General features: G+C 49.0%; 8 protein-coding genes across 11 annotated transcripts; 3 read left to right on the forward strand and 5 right to left on the reverse strand.

Annotated features, from left to right (window-relative positions):
* Window positions 1-9992: 9992 nt before the first annotated feature.
* PV06_11018 (uncharacterized protein) lies at window positions 9993-12083 on the forward strand. Its single transcript, XM_016412622.1, has 2 exons — window positions 9993-10278; window positions 10325-12083. Exons 1-2 carry the CDS (start codon window positions 10021-10023, stop codon window positions 11702-11704), a joined length of 1638 nt encoding a protein of 545 aa, XP_016256935.1. The 5' UTR covers window positions 9993-10020; the 3' UTR covers window positions 11705-12083.
* Window positions 12084-12219: 136 nt separating this feature from the next.
* Window positions 12220-13114, reverse strand: PV06_11019 (uncharacterized protein; the record flags this gene model as incomplete). The annotated part of the gene is made up of 2 exons (XM_016412623.1): window positions 12220-12567; window positions 12614-13114. 2 exons carry the CDS (start codon window positions 13112-13114, stop codon window positions 12220-12222), a joined length of 849 nt encoding a protein of 282 aa, XP_016256936.1.
* A 716-nt stretch (window positions 13115-13830) lies between these two features.
* PV06_11020 (uncharacterized protein) lies at window positions 13831-15083 on the reverse strand (the record flags this gene model as incomplete). The annotated part of the gene is made up of 5 exons (XM_016412624.1): window positions 13831-13982; window positions 14032-14167; window positions 14214-14561; window positions 14608-14937; window positions 14988-15083. The coding sequence occupies 5 exons, from the start codon at window positions 15081-15083 to the stop codon at window positions 13831-13833; spliced, it is 1062 nt and encodes a 353-aa protein (XP_016256937.1).
* Window positions 15084-15279: 196 nt separating this feature from the next.
* Window positions 15280-15888, reverse strand: PV06_11021 (uncharacterized protein; the record flags this gene model as incomplete). Its single annotated transcript, XM_016412625.1, has 1 exon — window positions 15280-15888. The coding sequence occupies one exon, from the start codon at window positions 15886-15888 to the stop codon at window positions 15280-15282; it is 609 nt and encodes a 202-aa protein (XP_016256938.1).
* Window positions 15889-16034: 146 nt separating this feature from the next.
* On the forward strand, window positions 16035-18691 carry PV06_11022. 4 transcript variants are annotated; one of them, XM_016412626.1, is made up of 6 exons: window positions 16035-16232; window positions 16282-16384; window positions 16438-16785; window positions 16839-17125; window positions 17175-17366; window positions 17413-18691. In XM_016412626.1, the coding sequence occupies exons 1-6, from the start codon at window positions 16080-16082 to the stop codon at window positions 17494-17496; spliced, it is 1167 nt and encodes a 388-aa protein (XP_016256939.1). In that variant the 5' UTR covers window positions 16035-16079; the 3' UTR covers window positions 17497-18691. The 4 variants fall into 4 exon arrangements, with proteins under 4 accessions (XP_016256939.1, XP_016256940.1, XP_016256941.1 ...); XM_016412627.1 differs by having other exon boundaries at window positions 16315-16384; XM_016412628.1 differs by having other exon boundaries at window positions 16035-16384.
* Window positions 17818-18455, reverse strand: PV06_11023 (uncharacterized protein; the record flags this gene model as incomplete). The annotated part of the gene is made up of 1 exon (XM_016412630.1): window positions 17818-18455. The coding sequence occupies exon 1, from the start codon at window positions 18385-18387 to the stop codon at window positions 17818-17820; it is 570 nt and encodes a 189-aa protein (XP_016256943.1). The 5' UTR covers window positions 18388-18455.
* PV06_11024 (uncharacterized protein) lies at window positions 18433-19735 on the reverse strand (the record flags this gene model as incomplete). The annotated part of the gene is made up of 1 exon (XM_016412631.1): window positions 18433-19735. One exon carries the CDS (start codon window positions 19733-19735, stop codon window positions 18815-18817), a length of 921 nt encoding a protein of 306 aa, XP_016256944.1. The 3' UTR covers window positions 18433-18814.
* Window positions 19736-22657: 2922 nt separating this feature from the next.
* Window positions 22658-23961, forward strand: PV06_11025 (uncharacterized protein; the record flags this gene model as incomplete). The annotated part of the gene is made up of 3 exons (XM_016412632.1): window positions 22658-22914; window positions 23242-23761; window positions 23887-23961. 3 exons carry the CDS (start codon window positions 22658-22660, stop codon window positions 23959-23961), a joined length of 852 nt encoding a protein of 283 aa, XP_016256945.1.
* Window positions 23962-24327: the final 366 nt, after the last annotated feature.

Consider the following 24327-nt stretch of genomic DNA (forward strand, 5'->3'; position numbering starts at 1 on the left):
CTCCTCACTAATTGAGACAGGATCCCCAGGTTCGGCTCTCCCAACGTTGTTCACGAGAATGTCAATGCGACCATGTGCCCTCAGACAGCTCGTCACAACCTCCTCCATTGATGATGACAACGTCACGTCTCCTTTCATGACAGTGATGTCAGTTCCGGAGTCCTCGCTGAGTATCTTCTCTTTTGATTTCTCAGCCGCTGCGAGAGAAATGTCGCAGCCAAAAAGAATTGCACCTTGACGGGCGAAGAGTGTGGCAATGGCGACGCCGTTGCCCCACCCTTCGCCAACGCAACCAATTCCTGCAATAAGGGCGACTTGGCCGCTGAGATCATGCATCTTTTGAGAGCGCGGGGGAGCTTCAAAGTGTCCCATGTTTTGTAATGTCGAGGTATATGCGCCTCCTTGAAGATTATATCATTCGTTTCCAAGACGGATAAGATGAGGGCTTGAAGGTCTAATTCTAGAAAATAAATTTGAAAAAGACAAAACGAGGTTACATGGTGACAACCCCGGATACCTGAGACCGTAGGAGCCAGTGCTGTTATCAACGCAACGTATCTCTGCACTGGCATTCGGCAGCGAGTGCCGGTGAGTTTCGAACGTTGAGCCGATTGACTCTCGCCGCGGTTGCACCATCACCGACTCCCCTTAATTCTGCATCGGGTTAGGTTAGCAAACTCCGTCGCATCCGGAGGGGAAGCGAGCCCGGACTCTGCCCCCCGTTTGCCCTTGAGGGTATGAACACAATCACGTCGGCAAACGAAGATACCTGCCAGATTGAGCGGTTTACCCCGGAGGTGGGTCTCCGAGCTGCTCCCACGCTTTTGCTGGTGATCTAGAAACGGAGTTCAGTTCTATTTGAACGGGAAGTCACCCCCTTCACATTCCCTAGTAACAAGTATACGCACTTCTCCAACACAGTGCAGCCATCATCACCCTGACGTTGCCTTGCAAAGAGGCACAACTCAACATTGTCACCATGGCTGCCGCATCCGTTATCAACCCTTCCATCAATGGTTTCCACTCCGCCAAAGACAATGGTACCCTCTCGAAGCTCAACTTCTACCTGGAGCCGTCGAAGGGTGGACACTCCTATTTTACAGCCGGTACTATCGGCCAATACCGCCGCAAGTTCGATGAGCGGCCCGTCAACATCCACGATGCCCGGGGATACGAGACTGACTTCAATCTCGACACCCACGGCTTCCAGTTTTACCGGCGGCCCAGTGCGGAGAAGGACTTCCTCGAAGACGCGCATATCAAGGCTGTCTATTATCCAGAGGTCGAGCAGCTGCTGAAGGATGTGTAAGTATCTCTGGTCCTGCATCCACGGCACCAACACCTCACCCCTCTCTGTTTTGCTCCTCCTTCCCTTGCCCGTTTCTCTGTGTCTTCACTTTGGCCGCTTTTCCAGACCACCATCCTGATGTTGCCGCTAATATTCTTCTCCTCAACAGCGCCGGCGCAACCAGCGTCCATGTCTTCAGCCACATCACCCGCCGCGACAACCCGGCTCGAATGGAAGCGGCCCTGGTGGACAACTCGGCTACCAGCAGCGACACCACGCCCGTCGCCGGGATCTTTCCCGCACGCTACGTCCATATCGACCAGTCGCCGGTAGGCGCGTTGCAAGTGCTGCAGGACAGTTTCGACACCTCGTCGTCGCTGGGACGCCACGCACTCGAGAATGGCGGCCGCTGGGGGATCATCAACGTGTGGAGGCCTATCTCACGCATCCGACGCGACCCACTGGCCGTGTGCGATGCCCGCACCGTCAACGAGCGCGACCTGGTCCCCACCTGCATTTACCAGCCGCCCAAGGACCGCAACACGCAGTATGCCCACACGACCAAGGGCGACACTTTGGAGATGTACTATGCACGGTACGCCGAGGAGCAGCAATGGTACTTTGTCAGCAGCATGGAGACGGACGAGGTGCTGTTCATCAAGTGCTATGACTCCTCCACCCGAGAGGGTCTCGCCCGGCGGTGTCCGCACTCGGCGTTTGAGTGGGTAGAAGAGGGGCACGATGGCAGTAGTGTCAGGGAAAGTATTGAGACCCGGTGTCTGGTCTTCTGGGAGGACCAGAAGAGCTGAACAGACGATGGCCGATTTTGGAATAGCGAAGGATGAGAGCAGATACTGATTCCAGATCCTATCAGGGGTTGAATAGGCCGATATACGAGACTCTATCAGTAAACAGTTCCAGTTCTATATATGATCCATCAACCTGTTTATCTGAGTTTCTTGCTATCACATGCACACTTGCAAACGGCCCAAAACTCTGGATAGTCGGGTGGTGATCTGGATGGCACCCCGCTACACGCTTACCCCAGCAAAACAGTCAATAAAACCAACTCACGGACCACAATATCGTCCAGTACGCGCGCGTGGTGGACCAACAGCGTGAGGGTACCCCCATGGGTCGGGGCTAGCGAGCGGGGTCGTGGTCATGTGTTCCCCCTGGATATGCAGGTCCGCTCGGTCACCTTTCTCCGAACTCGACAGGAATTCATTGTGCGCATTCTCAAGTCCATCACGCCCTGCTTACATCTCGTGTGCGTTTCTGTACAGTCGCCATAAGCGTACGCAACGGTGAAGGGAGTCATACAGCAGCGTTATCAGATAGACAACAGCATGGCAACTTTTCAAGCCCTGGAGGACCGCGGGGCCGGAGCAGAAGCTGCCAAACCCGCTTCTCTACTATCATTCCGGTCACTGGGGCCTTCTGCATCAATGGTATCCTGGGCCGGATCACAGGAGACGTCGCAAAAAGGTCGTCGCCGACCATTCAAGGTTTCGAAGCCTGAGTCCCCCAAGCTGCCTCTAGCACCACTTGCTTGTCTGAACTGCCGCGCCAAAAAGGTCAAAGTATGTATCGAGCAGTTTGTGGACGAGAGATCTGATGCTAATTGAGGCCCTCAGTGCGAACTGGAAGACGGGTGCTGTAAAAGATGCACGAGGATGAATCTGGAATGTTCTGTGCCTACCGACGACGACCGAAGACAGCCTTGCTCGAAGAAGGTGATCCGAGAGCTGAAGGAAAAAATCAGGGGCTTGGAGAAAGCTCTCAGTGCTGCGCAAAAGTCTCCTCGTGGCTCTACAATAGAACGCGATCGACCTCTTCTATCCAGCAGCAGCCGTGGATTACACGAGGAATTCAAGCCAACTGGCATGCCGGAACAATCGAATAACCCGCTGACCATGCTTGCCCGACTCTGTGGCGGCCAGTGGCAGCTGAACCGGGACGCGGCAGGACAGCTGCGCTGTTTCGGTCCGACATCGAGTCTACATGTCACGGAGAGCGTTTCGTCCTCGATTCTGGACTGGGCCAACATCCACGGAATACGGTCGGTCTCTCAGTGGCAGACTGTTATACCACCAGATTTACAACAAGATCTACTGGATCTATATTGGACGTATCAGCATCCAGTACTCCAGGTCGTGCACAAGGAGGCCTTCTTGGATGGGATGAGGAACCAGACGACAACATATTTCAGCGAGCTATTACTATGCTGCATCCTTGCATGTGCAGCCAGAATGTCAGACCGGCCGGAAGTGAGGACTCTGGTCTATGTAGCCGATGATGCTGGTGATGATGAAGCGCCATTCTTGTCAACGACCATAACGGGATTACTTGATGTGGAGCTGCGAAGGCCCAGTATTACCACTGTACAGTCGTTGCTTCTGCTCAGTGTGATGGACTGTGCTCGCTCTAATGACACAAAAGGGTGGTTATACTGTGGTAAGCTGTGATCGTACGCATAACATTTTGGACAGCTCTCTAACTATGAAGCAGGGAACGCTTGTCGATTAGCTTTTGATCTTGGATTACATCGAGATTTTCAGTATCTCGGATCATCCGTATTTACTCAGTATGATCTAGAAATCCGTCAAAGGGTATTTTGGGCTTGTTTTGTTTTTGACAGGTATTCTCTTCTTGGGGTGTCCTGTACAGGCAGATCTGACTTGAATCAGGCTCTGGGGCTTATATCTTGGACGACCGCACTGTGTGAGACTGCATGACGTGACGGTTCCTCGGCTCGAGTCAAACTCTGACCCCGATCATCAAATGGCAGCAGCATGGGCCAACTTACTTGAAATAGTGGGCTGCATATCAGAGATACTGTCAGTCTGTCCGTTGGGTCGATTATCAATTGACTGACTTCGACAGAAATGGCACCGACTGGGTCCCAATTCAAATCACAGAGCTTGATGCAGAGTTGAAAAGCTGGCTTGCGAATCTTCCACCTTCGCTTCAATATCATGCTCGCGCCCCTCCGACTATTCATGTGCTACAGTAAGTAAAATCAATCCCCAACCCCATGCCTCACTTCAAAATATGTATTCTGACAGCCACATAGTTTGCAATATTGCTCTGCTACCATTCTCCTTCACCGGTCCACCGCCCACTTCGGCACCGCGGGCACCAGCGCGACCATTTCAGCCAACAGCGAAGCTGCTCGAAATACCTGTGTCGCCGCCGCGTGCCAAATAGCGCTTATCCTCTCCGACTACCAGATCCACCACGGTTCGGCGTCTACCATGTCAGGCGTAGCCCTGCACACCATCGCTACTGCCGCCACGACGCTGATCGCAAACATCGTGGAGAGCAGAGGTTCAGGAGGTCGCGCCAGTGCAAAGACCATGGAGAGCCAACTCATGTACCTGAAACAATGCATGCGTACTCTGGGCCAGCTCGAGAAGAGCTACTTTGTCACAAGCCGTGTGAGGAAAATAATCCAGCTGGTTATCAGGCTGCTGAATTTGGATCTTGGTCAGCAGCAGTTACTTCTGCCAGTCGTGTCACCACCCGCTATACGCCCAGTTCCTGGCCTAGAAATACCCCATGAGACTGAAACCATGCAGATGCCGCCGCAGCAGACCGGTGCTGATGATGATCCGGGCATCCTGCCATTGGAGTTGGGGGATTACCCCGAGTCGACCAGTCCGTTTAGGGTTGAAGACTTTCTTTTTCAAACGCCAACGACGCAGTTTGATTTCTTACCATTTTATGAGTCGTGTTACGGCAAAATGTAAAGGGGCTTTTGAGATCTTTGCAAATGTTCATTTGTCCCCTTGTCGGCGAGTACATTCATGGTATTGTATGTGTACACAGAGGTGCTTCATGGCGTAAGCAATAGGAATGGGGAGAACAGCATGAGCTGGAATTCTTCCTTCAATCATACATCAAGAACTTGACTTATCACTCCCGTAGCAATCTCATGAAGAGATTTCTGGTGTCACGGAAGGTTACCATGCACCGATGCAGCCTGCCTGGATCACAGTCAGGCCATCCGGCGGTAGTTGATATGCATGATCTGTTGAAAAGGCTGTCTGTCACACGGGACTACATTAGTAGGAAGACTTAATGTGGTATTGACCGGCAACCTCTGGCCGACGCCGGACTGGTGTCTTGAGAATGGTTGTTAAGCCAATTCGGGAGAAAATGCTGCCCGGCGATAGGTGGCCGATACGGTAATATTACCTGCTGTTAGCGCTATTCGACCCACATCCCCCGGACACAGCCCCTGAAAGTAGGTCTGGTAAGGTGAAGCCATGGTTGGTCGTTCGAGGAGTTGGTCTACGTGAACTTGGTCTCTTTCAGAGTATATATCATCGGAGGTACTTTAATTCCCCTACCTCGCAGACCTCCTCACATTACAACAGTCTCACCTCTCACCATGTCCCCGTCCACTGACATCGTCCCCATCTCTGTTGACCTGGGCGCCGACAGTATTGGTGTTGGTTCGAAGCACAACGCCGCCAATGGAGTGTCTGAATACAGTAGCTCGACTGATTCATGCAACCCCTCGAGCATAGAGGACAAGAAATCTGTCGTTTCAAGCGTCGCATCTCCTGACCGCGGCCATAGTGAAAAACATTGGATTCCATTGGCCAATCATGTACTCTGGGAGCCACAGAAGAAAGTCAAAGTCATCACCATTGGGTGTGGCTTCAGCGGTTTGACTTTGGCGCACAAGATTCAACACAAGTACAAGTTGGATGACAGAATCGAACACGTTATTTATGAAAAGAACAGCGACGTAGGCGGTACATGGTTTGAAGTAAGCTAGACCCTCTGCCACCTCGAATTTTCATTCCACAAAACTGACTTCAAGGCTCAAGAATCGATATCCCGGTGTGATGTGCGATGTTCCAGCCCACATCTACACCCTTCTTAGTATTCCATATACAGAATGGCCAGCATTTTACGCCACGGGGGGCGAAATCCAAACGTATCTGACAAAAATAACGAAGGAATACCATCTCGATCGGGATGTGGTCTATAATTCCAAGGTTACCTCTGCAATTTGGAATGAGGAGGAGGGCCTCTGGCACGTGGACATCCAGCAAGGCAACAATGTCATTAAAGATTCCTGCCAAATTCTGATTAATGGGTCGGGTGTCCTCAATGCGTGGTCATGGCCCGATATCAACGGCCTTTTCACCTTCAAAGGCCACCTTTCGCACTCAGCTGACTACCAGGATTGGGCCAAGAATACGAGCTTCGACGGAAAACGTGTTGCAGTCATCGGTAATGGGTCTTCTGCAATTCAAATTGTGCCGGAGCTTGCAAAGATCGCTTCTCACGTGACGAATATCGTTCGATCGCCGACATGGATTTCGGCTCCGTTCGTAGAAGACCTTTCTGGAGCCCCTGGTACAAACCCTGCATACACAGAAGAACAGAAGGAAGCTTTCCGAAACGATCCTCAAGCTCACCTTGAATACCGGCATAGCCTGGCACATGCTTTCAATCATTTCTATGAGGCCCTTATTGAGGGCTCGCCTGCAAACGAGCTGGCCAGGAATCGCACGATGGCTCTTATGGAAGAGCGGCTCAAAGGATTCCCCGAGATTGCAAAGCAAGTCATTCCTGATTGGAGTCTCGGATGCCGGCGATTGACCCCAGGCAATGGATATTTGGAGACACTGTGTTCTGAAAACGCTGATCTCCTCGTTGGACATATTGACGAGATCACAGAGACTGGCATTCGCTTGAAGGACGGGACTGTGCGAGAGTTTGACGCTATCGTTTGCGCGTAAGTCTCTTCAATTACTCCCAACCCTGTTTCGCGCAACTGCTCATTGCTCTGGTAGGACTGGTTTCGACGTATCATTCAAGCCGAGATGGATTCAGCACGGCCGCGGCGGTCGCGACCTCGCCCACGATTGGGAAACTGACGCTCAAGGCTACTTCTCGCTTTGTGCCAGTGGGCAGCCGAACTACTTCATCTTCAATGGCCCGTCCGGACCAGTAGGCCACGGTAGTCTGTCATCGGCTATTGACTGGGAGGCAGAGTATATGATAAAATGGATAAACAAGGTTGCGCAGGAGGATATCAAGTAATTGTCTAGCTCCCTTTTGCTGGCCGTGGTGATTAACATGGAATCAGGTCCTTTGACGTTAAGCAAGAGGTCCAAGATGAATGGAATATATACGGCGATGAGGTCTTGAAGCGAACCGTCTGGAATAGCGGTTGCAAAAGCTGGTACAAGAACGACACAGGGCGGATCTTTGCCCTATATCCCGGCTCCATTCTACATTTCAAAGATCTAATCGAGAATATCCGCGGCGAGGACTTTCATATCACGTATCTGAATAAGAAGGTATGTGGCACGAAATAAACTCCCTGTTCAACAAGCTAATATTATAATTGTAGAATCGTTGGTCATTCTGTGGAAATGGATTCACACAGTTAGAAGTTGATGGTGGGGATTTGGCATACTATCTCAGATAGTGACGAGATAGATTTTCAGGGAAGAATTTCTATTTGTGTTTTAGACAGTGAGTGCTTGAACTATATACTTACAAGACTTTAAGTTTAAGAGGGGTGACAGAAATATATATATATATTATATATGCCCCGAACTGTGCTTTGTCCCTTGCAGTTTTCGTTCAGGAAAGGGAGCGCGGCCGCTTTACTCGGGCACGTGACGGATGCCCGGCCGAGCACGGGAGAGCGTCGCGGGAGCCACGGCAGAGTACGGGGGAGCGCGCCCGAGCACTGGACGAGCTGTAGGGAGCGCTGCCTGATGACCCATCCTCAGAAGCCAGTTCGGGCTCAGGGGCCCCCTTTGGGCCTCGACTATGAGCCTACACTACTATACTCAGCGGCGAATCTTGACCTCTTTAAAGTCCATTTCCGTATCTTAAATCTGAGCATCTCGCTATTTGACTCGTGTCGTGATTGAGCCATTCTGAGCTGTGGCTGTGTAATTCTGAGCTCGGCTTGGCTAGCACCATGAGCACAACCCCGAGTCTCTAAAGATTCCCACAAATTAGGCCCCTGGGTTTCCCAGTTTTTGGTGTTTCGCGTATTCGGAAGCCCCAAGTCCCGGGCTCACTCTCGGTTATTGTTGCCAGAGTGCCTTCATGGCCACCTTTCGGGCCACGCGGCTGCCTGGAGGAGGCACCCTCCAATCAATCTACGATGTTGATTTATCGATAGCACTCTGTAGAAGTTTAATATATTGATAAGACAGCAGTTCAATTACTGATACTGTACCTTCCTTAGTAACCGTAATCGCATATAAACTGCCTCCATCGGCATGAATAGTGCTCTGTGGGAAACTGGACCGAGGACGTAAACCATCAAATCAACTGCATTGGAGCGGTCCATCCATGACTTAAACGCACGTCCGGAGGAGCTGTCGGGAGATGATTTTCATCGCTGAAGTCGGATTCCCACGGCGTGCTGGCAACCGGGCATCCGTCATGCCTTGGTTGTTAGGCGTTTCTGGCGGCAGGGTCATACTTAGTTGGACATGGTACAGAAATTGGGGCGGGTAAGGCAGACTTATGAGGGCAGGACACTGAACAGCAATTGTCCTTTCGCTGCCAGGATGGAGGCTGTGTGGGAGAACGTTGGAATGGGGTGAACGGTACTGACCTTGTGGAAATTGATTGGCCGACCTCGTAACAGCGTGCACTTGCGGCCAATCGACATGGAACCGGTAGGAGCTGTGGGGCTATGCAGACGTTTGTCCTTGACAGAGAGCCAACGAAATTGGATAGGATGGCTGGCATGTGGGATTTTTTTGGCTAGGTAAGAGCATAGGGGCCATTCACTACTGATTAGGAGTTGAAGAGCATGGAGGGACGAGCTGAAGGGTCTGCCAGGATATGGGATGTACAAAGAGGATGGGTACCTGGTAAACCTTCACTCCTTCCCGTAGGCAACAGCGACGCAAAGGCCCCAGCGGTCTTTACCATCGGCCAGCGAAAATCTTTCGATCTTCAGGTCATTTGAGTACCTGAGCAGCATGTAGCACCGATTCGCCTAGTCTCATCGAAGGGAAGAAGATGCCGTGCGATGTTCTTAGCAAGGACGAGCTAATGAGTTCGTCACCGGGTTGCTTTCGCGAAATCAGTTCCTAGCAATATTGCTTGAACTTGGACTTCCTCGCGGAGCGACATTCACTATCGGCGTCATGTGCTAGCGGTGATGGTTCCGAAATTTTCAGCCAGTCAAAATGCTAACAAACATGAGTTTGAGCAAGGGTAGGAGAGTTCCTTGAGTAGAAGGTACTCAAGGTTGTGCGTTAAGAAAGCGGGATCCGTTGAACAGTGTTCTGGCCCAAAAAAGCCCTGGTATGTTGGCTGGTCTACGAGGATCATCATAGGGAAAGTAGCTAATGGTGCTGAGGAAGAGCATTCAGTGCATGGACATGTACTCTCCGATTGCATGGAGTGGTAAGAACATGGCTGGTAGTATGGATTGAGTGTGTATGGCTGTCATGCCGCCGCATTGGCTGTACCAAATCTGATGGAATGGACCTTTGTTCCCTTATCGTGAGCGCCCACACGTGGGAAAAGGGCTTCAAGGCAACCAGAGAAGTTTGGTAGGTTTAGCGTGCATCGTGTGGGTTGCCAAGAAACCCTGTGGCCCAACCGTCCGCCTTTCAGGTGATGTCACATGTTACCTAGTCTGGGCGCTTAAGTTCCGACCGCGACTGCACTTCGCTGGCAACTACATGAAGCCGCCCATTCCTTCACCCTCATTTCGAGCAACCATGGCACGACGAGACAGTGTAACCGCTCAGAAGACCAGAAGGCAGTCCGTGAAGCTGCCACATGAAGGCCATTTATCCGCTTCCTCCTTCAGTACTCGACTCACCAGCAAAGGAGAACGCCCTCAAGGCATCAAGAAGGGACAAAAGCAAAACCCTCCTCGACGGAGCACCCGTTTGGACCGCTTGGTTGACGGGACTCAAGTAAAAGGCAGGGAGCAGCCTCTGCCATCTCCAGTCAGCGACATTAAAAGTCCTAATGTAAGTCGCCAACGTTATTCTGTGACGGAAGACTGACCCAATAAAGAGTGCGCACACACCTCGTAACCCTCTACCATCGAAGCCTCCGAAGCGGAAACGGGAAACTGAACAGCAACTAAACCCGCCCTCTCCAAAACGACCGCGAACATCTTGTCCTAGCCCCTCTGTTCAGGACGTAGATTCTGTTACATATTGGACGGAGACATACCACTGGCCGCCAGGATACTTCAATGAAAGTGGAGAAATGAGTCACTTGTTGGCGAGAAAGAAATCTACCACCTCACTTCGCCGAAAGCGGTCGGATAGCGAGTCTGGCGCACCCAGCTCAACTACACCGAGTGACCAAAAGTCAAGGGAGGAGAAGAGTGCTCCTTATCGAGACCCACGTTACAGGGTCCTACTCGAGGCTATGGGAAGCTATATGGACAAGTCCGATCTAGACATCACCAAAGAAGGCAAAGCTCTCTGTCGGAACTTGTTGGCGAAGAAGCAAACGACCCCCAAGGATTCTATATTCTCCGATGACGTGTTTGAGAAAGCCTGCAGAAAGTTCCAAGACAGAAATGAGGCAAGGGTGATCCAGGATATATCTCGACTAATCGTCCCATCTACGGAAACGCTGGCTACATTCGGTGCCCAACATCTCGATAAACTGACTGAGAGCGTCAATGAGGGTTGGAACAGTTCAATTCCTGTTACCAAAACACGACCTCAACCAGACTACTCTGTGGGTTTCAAACGTTCTGCATTTACGGACGACCAGCTCAAGAAACTTCAGCCATTCGTTGGCGACCTCACCGACAACTCCTTCTTCATGGGTACGTGGTATATGTACTTCCCCTTCTTCTCGAGCGAAGTGAAGTGCGGTGCCGCCGCACTCGATGTGGCAGATCGACAGAACGCGCACAGCATGACGCTCGCTGTTCGAGGAGTCGTGGAACTGTTCCGGCTCGTGAAGCGCGAGAAAGAGCTTCATCGGGAGATCCTCGCCTTTTCCATCTCGCACGATCACCGATCAGTGAGGATTTATGGCCATTATCCCGTAATCGAGGGCAAAAAGACTACGTTCTACCGTCATCCCATTCGTACTTTCGACTTTACTGAATTGGATGGTAAAGAGAAATGGACGGCGTACAAGTTTACCAAGAGTGTCTATGATACCTGGATACCTGCTCATTTCAAAAAGCTTTGCTCGGCAATCGATGCAATACCACCCGATATACATTTTGAAGTCTCGGAAGAATCTGAACTACAATTCCCCTCATCATCTGGACTTTCACAAGGACTGGAAAGCCACCACCTCTCGGACTCAGGAGCAACAAGTGACGACGAGCTGAGGCTCCTCGATCCTCAGGAAGTGACACCAGAAACTTCTGTTACTCAACCATCAGAACAAGCGACATTCAAGAAACCAAAGAAGAGATGAGACTCGGTATTCACATGGCTAGAGAACTTCTGGAGATAGAAAGGTCGGATTGAGGCAAAATCATTTCGACGATGTTACTGTCTCACAATCTGCTATTATCATGGTGTTCGGGAACAAGTTTGGTCCGAATGGAGAGTCACTCGTACACAGGAGAAAGAAATTCTGGATATGATTTATTTGTGAATAGTTTATGCGAATTACTTCGCTGGGGTGATACGTCCTTTCGGACATGCCTCCTGAACGTTATCTCTCCCCCTTCAAACAGGTTGATATCGTGATTGTATTCTCTTGTCTACAGTAGGCTTCGTGTTGCAGCCTGGAGAAAGTGTGAGAGAAGGGAGAAATCCAAAAACCATAAAAGTAGTAAGTTAGATCAGGCTTTTCCAAACCCGTTTGATTCTCTGAGTACCGCCCTCCCTTACCCGGTTGTGTCAAGGGCTCCTTTCCCCTGTTCGTTGTCTCCTCCAGCACTCTTTCCCTCAAATGTTCTTGGGAACTTTGCTCTATGTGCTAGCTCATCCGGCCCATTCACAATACAAATTATCCATGTCGACAATATTGTCATCCCTTATTGTATAGGTAAGTTCACGGCCTGCCGGTTTCGAGCAAGGGGTGGATGTCGAGACGAAAGCTTTGAGGAATTGAATACTTCCAGACAATCTGTATACACTCTCGACTTTGCCAAGGAGCGCGGTCTTTCCTTCAAAGCTTCGCTGTCCTAAGAGCCGCTCTACATCCGGCATTTGTTGAAGGTACTGGTTTAGAGAAGTTACGGAGTCTTGCACGAGATGACTTTCGTATACTTCACTCAACGCTGCGTGTGCCTTACATCTGAGAAGGAGCAATTCTCGGATAATCGACGGCTAGGCAAACTTAGCTCTGGTATCAGAGAGTTTAGATGCCACTCACCACATCCAGTTTGATCATGATATTCAGTAGCCCAATATAGTCAGTAGTGACTTTCAGGTGCCTGTAAAACACGTGGAGCACAAAGTCTTTCTCGCCTCTGCTTATCAGGCCGACTTTAAGCTGAACATAAGGGTTGTCAGCTTCTTGAGGTCGGAAGATTTTGAAAGTACCGGCATCGTCTTCACCAACTCTCAGCCAATCCATTGGTGGTGTGAGAACATCCTCTCCGCACTGTATGAAAGTAAAATTGTCTCGGTTTGAGAATTGCCGACTGTATTCTTCCTGAACAATGCGTCTCATCCGGGGAGCATTGGTAGCGCAAAAGTCTCCAAGTATCTTGAGATCAAATATTGTTTCTGCAGTGCCAATATACGAGAATGCAACTGTATCTGAGTCGTCTGTTGACATTCTGATTCGAGTTGCTTCTTGTGGATATCCGAAACTCCAGTTTTTTGTAGAGGGGGAAAATGAAAATTTTACACAATGAACATAGTACCGCATCTCCCTGGTTCAGAGGATTTTATTTCCATCTGACAGTTTTATGATACAGGAATTTTGGATTTCACAGACAAAGCAGCAGAATTTTGGCACGAAAGACTAGGTGTGATTGATACAATGCGGTAGAGACTTACTCGAATGCCGCCCGAATAAAATCCTACGCTCAGCGGCAAGTTACATCTACTTTGCCGCAACTCAACTCAATTTGCTGCAAGCCTTAACGTATCCAGCGAGAGACCCCCACCAACGAAAGGCGTAGATGTCTGATGAAAATGGATGGAAAATATAGTGACATATAAAGCTTCGTTGAGGTCCTCGGGTCGGAGTGTTGTACCCTTACCTTCAGTCGGCTACCAGAGAATGCTCGAAGCAGCCTTTTTTCGCCGCTGGATGACGACATGTCAAGGGGCAAACTCCAAAGGTTCGTTGGAATTTCAAGGTTAGGGCCACTAGACCACCATTGTCTATGGGTGCTCTGGGCAACGCACAGGGGACTTTAGCGAGTGTATTCTGACCACTGTTCCGCGGTGCCTGTACAATTTACGAACCGAATGCTTTCGATTCAGTGGCATATGAATTGATCTGTTCATTTGCCCGGATTAAAAACTAAATTAAGTCTTTCGCCATGAAGGTTGGAGCCTGAATGATCTCTAGCGGGAAGCAAAAGCCAGATCAGCTCGGTTTCACATGGCCAATAGATCAAGCGAACACTACTTACATTAAGCATCAAGCTCAACATTCTGTGCCACTGTCGAAGGGAGGAATTGCTCCACAGAGGCTAGATCATTGAAGGACTCCTTCAACACAAGATGACTTAGAGAGACGTCGATGCTATTGTCATCGGTTTCTTTGTATTCATAGTTTGGTTTTACTAAATCGGGCTTAGAGTTCGTGGCTGATAGCATTCAGGTTTCACTTACTTGTTTCCTCCAGTACGGACTTCAATCTCTGGGGGACCCGACCAGCAAAACGTATACACGTTACCAACATGTTGGAGAAATGCATATTCCTCTCTATCAACCTCTCAGGAGACTCAGGGTGTCTCCAAACATAGCGCTTATAGAATTTAGTGGAGTCCAGCAAAGGCTGCATAATAACTTACTTCTTGAGGGTGATACTTCCAATATAGTAGCCTCCAACTATCCTTCTCGAGCACATGCAGAAGCACAATCGTGGTCAAACAGACAATATCCCAGGAGTAAGTCGATCGTTTCAAAATTGCTTCCTGAAGATCCTTCAATACTCTCTTCTCATTTTTGAAAATAAAAGCCTCAAGGTTGCTGTCCAATTGATTTTGCATCACGCGAGGAGCTGGTATTCTGTGATGAAAAGGTGAATTGCCTTTGTCGATGGGGGTCATGCCCAATGATTCTTCACCGGTCAGTTCCCAACCTTTCATTAGGAGGCGGTTTGCAGTCCATAGTTGTAATGTTCGAGCTAGAAGGTCAGCCTGCCGAATATCAGCTGAGTATCCTCTGGACTAAGAGCGTGCTGACCTCAGAATCCATCTCCACTTTTTGTTTGGCAAGTATCTGTCCAAGATAGCTTTGGCTTTCTGTATGTGAGAGGTAGTATGATAGATGTTGATTGATATAATCTGTCAGATCTACCTCGCACGTTTTCAGTCCAAATGTCGTTGTCTCTGCACAATCCCAGCCATCTTTCTCCTTCCAATAGACGAGCATCTCATCTGGAGAAGATCCGCAAAATTCATATGCATCAACCGTGACTGTGGGGCCGTTTTCTTCATGTCGAAGTGTAGCAAGTCTTGTAGATGGTTTCCAGTGAAGATGCAACCATTTAAGCCTTACGCTGTAGGTTGTATCCTTCCCTGTTCAGTTTCAGTATTAAACCACCTTCATAGGCAAGAACTCACATTTATGGAATACGGGGCAATTCGCCAGTCTCGTTCGTATGCAGATTTCCTGAGGGATTTTTGCGGCCACGCAAGTTTTGCAATGGCCACCGACATTGTCGCACTAGACGGGCATAAGCACCTGTATATTAAAAAAAAGAGGAAGGAGTAAGCAGTACTGATCGTTTAGAAATCCAACATTTGATGCACTGCTTGGTTGATTTTTGTCTCTTGTGACCAATCGCACTTTCTGCAGCGTCTTGGGCGGAATTGAGCTTCTTATGTAGAGTGGTTGCAGAAGGTGTCACATAGCTTATTTGGGCTTGGTCAAAATGCTGATACACTGTTTGTTGCCTTCCATAGGTAAACGTTCACCCCAGGACGATATCTGTGGTAAAGGGGTCTGAGTAGGCAGCTGCTCGGCCAGGATTGAGGCATCCCCAGGTAAGATATCCAGGTTGTCCGAAACAGGTTGAACTTCCGGTACGTAGGCCACCTCCATATTGTATCCACCAACAAGTATATCGTCATCGAATAGTCCAATGTTTGAACCTCCAGAGATAAAGTTTTCATCTGTGTTTGGTTGAGGGTTGTAGCCATTGCCGATGGATGCATATCCTGCGTCTGCACCAATCATTCTGTCGAGGAGCCACCCATCTGTGGGACGTCCATCCAAATCCAGTGGCTGGCTCTGAGGGAATACTTGGTGGCTGATACCGTTGTGTCTCTCGAGCTCTGCATCATGTTCTACTGCGGCAAGGATGCCCCAAAGCGCGTGGAAAGCTTGTTCACTAATGTCATATCGCTGTTGCCACTTCCGAAAAAGTGTATCCGTCCTGGTAGACATTACACTATTGAGTATGGTGGAGTTGACGTCAAAATTGTGATTTTTCCTGTGACTTGCTGAGGAGAATTTGGTCATGAGAATAGTTGGAGGGATATAGGGCGGGGACCGCAAATATATGTGGCGGGCCGCACCGAATCGGAACGATATTCCCCCGTCGCGCCAAGAGAGCATGAGAAGATTGCGCAGGCATGTTTCTCCGCTTGTTTTGTTTGACCTGACATCTTTATCTAACGACCCTGTCTGAATCCACGAGAGATTCACCAGTGATGGAGTCAACCTCGCCGTTTGCATTCCTTCGAGTCCTCGAGGCTTTGAAGAATATCCAGCGTAAGGGTTGGGCAAAGCGGGGAATTCAGTCCCCAGAAAGCGTGAGTGATCACATGTATCGTATGGCTGTGATGGTTTGGATGATTCCCAAGGTACGTTCACAGAGGACAATTCACAAAAAGCCCTACTGCCAACTACTAGATTGACAATGAAACTCGAATGCGAGCGGTCAAGATGGCATTGGCCCATGATATGGGCGAAGCGATTGTTGGAGATATCACTCCGTCAGATGGCGTTCCAAGAGGTATTGTCTGTTATTCCTTATCAGTCTTGAATCGCTTGCTGATGTTTTCATAGACGAGAAGCTGCTCAAAGAACGCCTCGCCCTTGCCTACCTTGCATGCCTCATCAGACCGGTGAATCCATCTTTTGCCGATGAAATAGAGGAACTTTGGTCAGAGTTTGAAGCTGGTGATAGCAAAGCAGCGCAGTTGGTCCGCAGTGTCGATGCTCTAGAGTGTATGCATCAGGCTGTTGTATATGAAGAACGCTCGCAACTGGTGAAGGACCTTGGCGAATTCATGGAACTGGAGACAAAAGTTAGTGCGCCAGAGCTCAGAGACTGGGTTAAGTGTTTACAGCAAGAGAGGGACACACTGTGGTCTTCCAAAGTGACACAGGATCTGACCTTCTTGTTTGTCCTGGGTATGTTACTACTTTTCCAAGTCTTTCCTCCTTCAAAACTGACAGCCCTACAGGAGGCCCTGGCGTAGGGAAGGGAACGCAATGTGCTCGAATTACTCAGGGCACATCCTCTGTGCACATTTCAGTGGGTGATCTCCTTCGTGAAGAAACAAAGTCTACCTCGTCTGGGTTCGCCGACTTTATCAAGGACAGCATCAGAAACTCAGTCATCATTCCGGCAGATTTTTCAGTACGTCTAATACAAAAGCGAATTGAAGAATCTCAAATGGAAAAAGGTTCCATTGTTATTTTGGATGGATTTCCGAGGAGCTTAGACCAGGCCCGTACTTTTGAGGAAAAGGTTGTCAGTTTCGATACGACATCAAACTCCTACTTACTGTCAATTATAGATCCGAGGAAGATTCTTTACCATACTTCTGAAATGCTCAGAAGAAGTTCAGCTATATCGCTTAAACCGACGCTCGGAGTCATCTGGCCGGATTGACGATAATGACGACTCCATAAAGAAACGTTTACGAACATTCTCTCAGGAGAACTTGAAAATTGAAAAGTATCTTCAAAGCAAGGGTCCATTTTGGACGGTATGTAACCTGCAGATAGAGTATTCGCCAGGCTAACTAGCAAAAGATCGATGCTAATGGTTCTGTCGACGACGTGTACGCTTCTATCAAGGTTGTTGTGGACGAGATCACGAAAGTTGCAAGTCAATAAAATGAGAACCACTGTTGCGCACAAACAATGCGGTGCCATGTCGGTCTTTCCTCTTTACGGCCGGAAATTTTATTCCGATCTGTTGACGACATATACGCTTCTGTCAATGCTGTTCTTGGAGGAATAATTCGCGATGCGGTTGCGTTGACCATCTCGTACTGAACTCGGACAGCTATCCGATCAATATGATGCTTACTAGACCCATCAGTGCCGTTGCCCTACTTTTGTACTTTGCACCATCCAGGCCGCAGCGGCGCCCGGTGACAATGGGCATCTATTGGATTTGCGGCAAAATGTGATAAACTTGCCGCAGTAGAGTCTTCAACCAAACCTTCCAGGACTGGCCGGAGTGCCACGCGGGGGCTTTAGTTCCACAGCCTGTCCGTTGGCACCCGCAGTCCAGGTCTTAGCAAGCCGCTCTGCCACACGGACAGCCTCTGTTGAATTCGCCGCTTTTCCGGCTTGTTCGAGACGCGTCGCGAATTGCAAGGTCCAATACCGGCATCCGTTGCCGTCGGCATCGAAGGTATATTTGTCAAGGCCGTTGGTCCTGATAAGATTTAGGATATCCTTAACCGTCAGACCTTGAATAGGGTTCAGAGTAACATAGAACAAGCCGTGGTCCGTTACAGTATATTGCTTTAGTGTGACTTCGAGTCGAAGTTTGTTCGTCATTGGAGCGGGGCCCGGGTTGACGTGGAGTGATTGCGAAGGACTGATCTGGAGGAAAAAGGCCCAATGATTGGTGTACTTAGTGGGCGGGTCATCGATATCATGTGGGGGATAGCACACGAAGTAGATCTTTTGTACCACGGCATTTACATGAGCCTGCTGAAGTTGGGGAGGTGTCCATATAATGCCGGCAGGGGTCGAGGCCTGTTTTGGAGGCATGCTGAAAGCTTCGGCGCCGGGACCCGAGGAGTAAACAACAGTCGACAGGATGAAGCGGAGGATTGGATTGGTAAGAGAGCCCTAAAGAGATAGACGACCTGATAGTGTGGTCCAGAGGGTGTTGTATCTGCCATGAGAATGGGAAGGCGAGGCATATATACCTTGCGGCTCATCGCAACGGAGCCTTTGTGCCATGACATGGTATCAGCTCGGAAGCCTGGTAGAGCGATAACCCCTGCTGTTTGACATTCGAAGCACGAGACGCGGTCTGTTGGGCGGTAAATGCAGCAGGGCTTAGCGGGCACGAATTGTAGATATGCATCCCGCTGGTTTCAATGTAGGCGGAGTCAGTGCTAGTCCCCCTTAGCCTATTCTCGACTTGTGCATTCGTGTTGGCAATATCAATGTGACCCTCATATCGTCCACGTCATTTTCTGAGAGCATAACCAATTGCGTTGAATTTGGCATTCATTCTCCGGGCCTCCGACGTCTCCATCGAATCAACCACGGTTTGAAGGAATTTAGCCCCTGCTCTGCTCTTTATGCCTATCGGCATGAATTCTGCGTAGCCCTTTAAGCAGATATACTCGAAGAACTCTGGATAAAATCCCGCACAGTCCCAGTCTATCAACCAGAGCTTGCCCGAGTCGTCGACTAGAAGATTGGAAAGATGAACGTCCATATGACACATAACCAAATCTTTAATGTCTTCGTCGAAGCGTTGCTGCTTGCTTGCCCTGCCAAAAAAGTGACATAGCTTTAAACACTCATTGAACCAGTCAATGAGATCTTGAAGGGAGTAAAACGGGCCTGCACCGTTAGTTGTGAAGAGTCGTGGTGCCGTTGCACGACCGCCATCCACTGGGCCCGGTATTGTGTGATGAATTGTGTGGAGTGTGTTGAGTATGCGTGTCAGCTGGTCAGCGAGATCCCGGGTTTGCTCTTCGTCCAAATCCTCGATTGTCTGAGCTAGGACTTTTCCAGGTATATATTGCATCACAATATATACAGACTCTTTAACTTGACGGTCTGTATACAGTTGGGAAGTCCAACAATCATAAACCTCAGGCACAGATATCTGGATTTGTTTTTGGACTTTCATCATAGTTCGACCTTCACTCAGGGAAATCTGAGTACCGTATTTGACGACAAGACGGTTCGAGATGCGAGCAACAGCCTTTGCAGGAAAAATTCCATCATCCGGCAAGTCTCCACCGGTCTGAAAGAGCTTCGGGGCGTACGCGACCGCGGATTCGATTTGGTCTCGCGTCATACACTGTGGCGCTAGATCGTCGAGGGGGAATGGTCCTGTGAAAGCCAAAGGGTCGGGTGATAACAGTTCCATCATTCTGCTCGGTTGAAGATGAAAATAGTTGCTAATTAAAGGTTTAGAAAGAACTGAACTACCTGTGAGGAATTTGCTTCCGAGTTAGGGCCTAATGCCAAGAACGACGATACTGTATACAGTATTGTCCGTACGCTATCACGTGCGGATTAGTGAAGGCACGTGGCGGCCATCGCTGGTCGGCATCGCTGTGTTGGAGAGCTCATTCCGTGCCCTCTATAGATTGATGCCTATATTGGCTACTTCTACAGTATCCTGGGAGTGTGGTCATCGGTTGAGATAATTTGTTAAAACAAGAGTGTGATTCGGCTTTCCAATTGTTCTGTTGCGTGCAGAAGCAGCACCGTCCCTTAGCATTCTCATCGGCCGTAGCGTAGTTGCACATATTATAAATGGTCTCGATATTCGTTTCAGCCTGTGGCCTTCCATATCCTTGAGAGCCTCATGATGCAGCTGAATCAGGAAATACGCGTGTATTCTTAAATTTTATCCACGCTCTGATGGCCCTTGAACCTTGGACGGTCTGAATCGATAATTCCTTCTCAGTCATTGTGCCGGATCTATTACCGGCTCTCATATCAGTTCCGGCGATGTACCAAGCGTTAATTCTATCATCGCAGTCTCGTGAGATCGACCGCTCATTCTTAAACGCACGTATTCATCCGATACTGCGTCAGAGATATGCCGCGGCGGTGGCTCCCGATCAAGGATTGTCCCGAGGAATTGTCGGAGATAACCAAAACCTTCTCCCATGGATTGGAGCTGACTTGCCAAAGCAAACAACATTCGTTCAGCAACTCTTCCGCTGTTTCCGATCGACGTCCCATGTAAAAGTGCGTCGAGGTCAGCTGTATAGTTGGCTGTGATTGGTTGCTCAGAGTAGTCCAGAAAATCAGGATAAAGTCTTCGATAGCTCAATAGTGCAGACATAGTCAAAGTGAGTTGCTCTATTGTTTGATGGCCTTGAAATTCTTCTGCCAGTCGCACATATAGATTCCAACCTTCTTCTGACTTTGCCCAGTTCGCGAGAACTTTGAGTGGACCGTTGTGACCATCTTCACTCCACTGAGAGACGGAAGTGCTCCAGGTAAAAAGAAGGAGAGTGTTATTTGCTGGCTTGTTCAGTGATGGAAGATTTTGATAAGTATCTATCCTGTTCGCGGTTACAAGTGCGGTGTATGCGTCTGAGATAAAGACTTACAGGCTTGTTTCGAACATTTTGATCTGACCAACACCAAATCCGCTCAATATTTGTGACGGAAGATTCTATATTCGTTAGACTGGCGATAAGCGACGTGCCGTGATCCTACCAAGTGTCCTGGAGGAAATCCGATTTGGAGAGAACTATTCATCATCGCTGCCCATTGTCCCAGACCTTCGGCACTCAGTTTCTCCCCAACGAAAATAGGAGACTTTGAGAGGGAACTGGAAATCTCTCCTACATCGAATTCTCCGAATTTTTTGATGTCGCTGATGTCAAAAATCCTAGCACAGAGCTGACTGTTTTGCTTTGCTGTGTAGTTTTCTGCGAAATTATGCTGGAGGAAGTCGACTCTCCCACTGGATAGCTCTAGCAGAGCCCGGAAAAGTGATGTTATCTGGCATTCGTCACGATTGAAAGCTATTAGAGGTTTCAGTCCAAACTTGAGACTGTCAATTAGCTCCTCCTCGTTGCTTGTGAGGAAAATTTGGGCATCTGCAGACATATGGTCTGCTTCTAGATTCAGAAACAAGAATACAAGATTTCTTGCCAATTCTCGGCGGACGGAAGCCACAGAGTCCTGTTAGATACATCAGAGAACGCTCCGAAGACTGGGAACGAACACTTACCGATATATCCTGGATTAGTATCATTCTGTCCAGTTCTCTCTGCAAACATAGGAGCTGAGTAAGATTGCGATAGGCTTCCTTGATTTCGTGGCGACGCTCGGAGAAGATTACATCGACAGCCCGTTGGAGCCAGCGCTCGCGAGCTTTCCTGTTCGCTCGACAGATACCAAGAATGGCTTTCTCAACCTCTCTCGGGTGTGTAGGATTGTAAGGAGGATTTGCCTGCGATTGAAGCTCCTGGACCTCGGCCAGGTAAGATGGATCGACAGCCACTTCGAAAGCTTTGCCATTGTCATCACATTCCTGAACAATGCAGATTCTTGAGTTGGACTCTTCCGCAAGCCGTTGAAGATCAATTGTCTCTGCTGGCACGCAGATGAGTTTCCAATGGGTAGGTGTGGGTGCCTGGGAAGTGAGCAATAATAGTTTGCTGGAGATTGGAGCAAGGTATCTTACCATGCCTGATTTGAAAAGCGGTTAAGCTTAGGGAGCAGGTAGAAGCGGCTTCCAGCCTCGCAAAATAATGGAGATGTGTGAAGCTAGGTAAGTAGTTAGCGCCGACCACAGAATGTCATACAAACTGGGCGCTCATCGACAGACATATATCTATTGCACACTATTCGAAATAATCATTAGGTGCAGCACGGACTAGCACATGTCATCTGAGCGAAAGCATGCCGTTCAGGTAGGACCGCACGCCGAATACTGCGGTAGACTAGTGATAGTTTGCCGCGTGGCCAATTAGGGAAGTATGCGACCAACATTAAACAACACATCTACGAAACTTGATGTCAATAATCTTCAACCTGTAATATAGTCGAGACGCGAGTTCCTTTCGGACTAAGTCACTACGAATATGTCAAGAGGCAAAATAGCTCCCTCTCACTGGTCGTGAAGCTGTTGTCTGCGCAAGACATGCTAGTATATTATCGGCAGCCTCCTGTCTCATCGAATAGCCTAAGATGCTTTTCAGCCCCGTGGTTTCCATCCTTCTGATTGCTACTTTCCTCATTTCTTCACGATATCTCTTGTTATTTCTTTTACTGCTAGCAAATCCGTTTATTAAACTGTACTCCTGCAAACTGGCCCAATAAAATGGAGATCCCGCGAAGCGTCCTTCAGCGAATGCCTTCAGACTTGTTGGACATCGTTCACAAGCATAATCGCATGGCTGATGTTCCCATTCATGAACGAGATCCTGCCAATATTGAGACCGAGGTAATCCCAGCAGGACCTTTTGAGATGAAAGTGTACTTCCCTCCTATTCGGCGGGAGAAAACCGTGGTCTTTGTCCATTTTCCCGGAGGCAAGTCCGAGAAGCTGCTTCATCGCAACATCATTAACTTTAACAGGTATTTGCAAGAATGACATAGACAAAGACCAAAGCTGGTGTTCAAACATGGCAAAAGGTTTGGACATGGCACCTTTAAGCGTGCAATTTCTAAGCTTTGAGTCCAGAGTCCGAATCTATCTATGTCGGCGTCAACTATCCATCAGCCTTGGAAACCAACTATCGACAGATCTTTACCGATTGCCAATATGCGCTCACCCTCATACGCTCTCTTTGTTCAGGCAGCTGGAAGGATACATGGAAAACCAATCCCGCCAGGGTTGCCCTATCCGGTTCTTCTATGTTAGTCGTTCAAAAGAGGATTGACGACAAGGCTAATTCATCCCAGAGGTGCAGCTCTCGCTTTCGGTGTAGCAGCTGTCGCTGCTCTCAACGGACAACCAGTCCTCGGAATAATCGCCGTAGTTCCTGTCGTGCAGACGCATCCTAATCATGACAAACCATGGGGTGAAAATGAGTGCACTCCTGGGCTGACACCTGAAAGGCTACTTAACGACTTGGAAATGGCGTTCAACGGGGTCGAAGCTAACTTTCGTGATCATTGGCATAGTGACCCTTGGAAGATGCCAGATGAGGTCCTCCGAAAACTGCCGAGAATCATCATGGTGTCTGCAAAATTTGACATTTTGCATGACTCTCAGGTAGAGTTCAGGAATCGTATAGATGCCCTGGGTATGAAGGTGGAATGGAAAGCAGCGGATGGATTGCATCAAGTAAAAGACATGTATCAAACACAGGCAGGCCGAGAGGTGACGGAGTATGTCACGCAAAAGACGATTGAGATGGTGACAAGAGCCCAATCACCCTCACTGGACCGCCAGGATGCCATGGTTGGCTTGACAGAAATGGTAAGCGTTGCGTCCGAGTGGTAGATATGGGAAACCTTTTGTTACAAAGAACACAAAAGCTAGCAGAAGTATAGTGGCCAGATGTCTACCCTTATGAGCTCTGGCGCACTGACTTTTGTCTCCAGTTCCATGAATTCGCCAAGGTCTTTCACCAATTGCGAGCGTTCTTCATATACCACAGCCTGATGCATACACTCTAGAGCATCGACACTGCGGACCAACTGCGCTGCTTTGCCATCACCAGCTTCAAAAGTTTGTGAGTGTTTGGCTCTCTTGGTGAAGAATACTCGTCCGGGCGACGATTTCTTCCTACTTACAGGTAGATGAGCGAGTATTTCTATCTTGCGTGAGTGGTGAGCGTTATAGCAGCTCATCTCTTTGTTATTGTCTCTTGATCATCGTCTCTTCGAATCCTCTTCGCTTCGCTTTCATATGGCGCCTCGTAGAGTAAGAAATGATAGACACAGTGCCTCTCGAGTATCTTTCCGGCACTTCGTGAGATAATATGATGACAGGCTTTCTTGGATCATAGGCACACTTACGGGAGGCTGTGCCTCCCAGAGAGC

The sequence above is a fragment of the Exophiala oligosperma genome (assembly GCF_000835515.1).
Source record: "Exophiala oligosperma strain CBS 72588 unplaced genomic scaffold supercont1.18, whole genome shotgun sequence".
In the NCBI taxonomy this organism is placed as follows: Eukaryota; Fungi; Ascomycota; class Eurotiomycetes; order Chaetothyriales; family Herpotrichiellaceae; genus Exophiala; species Exophiala oligosperma.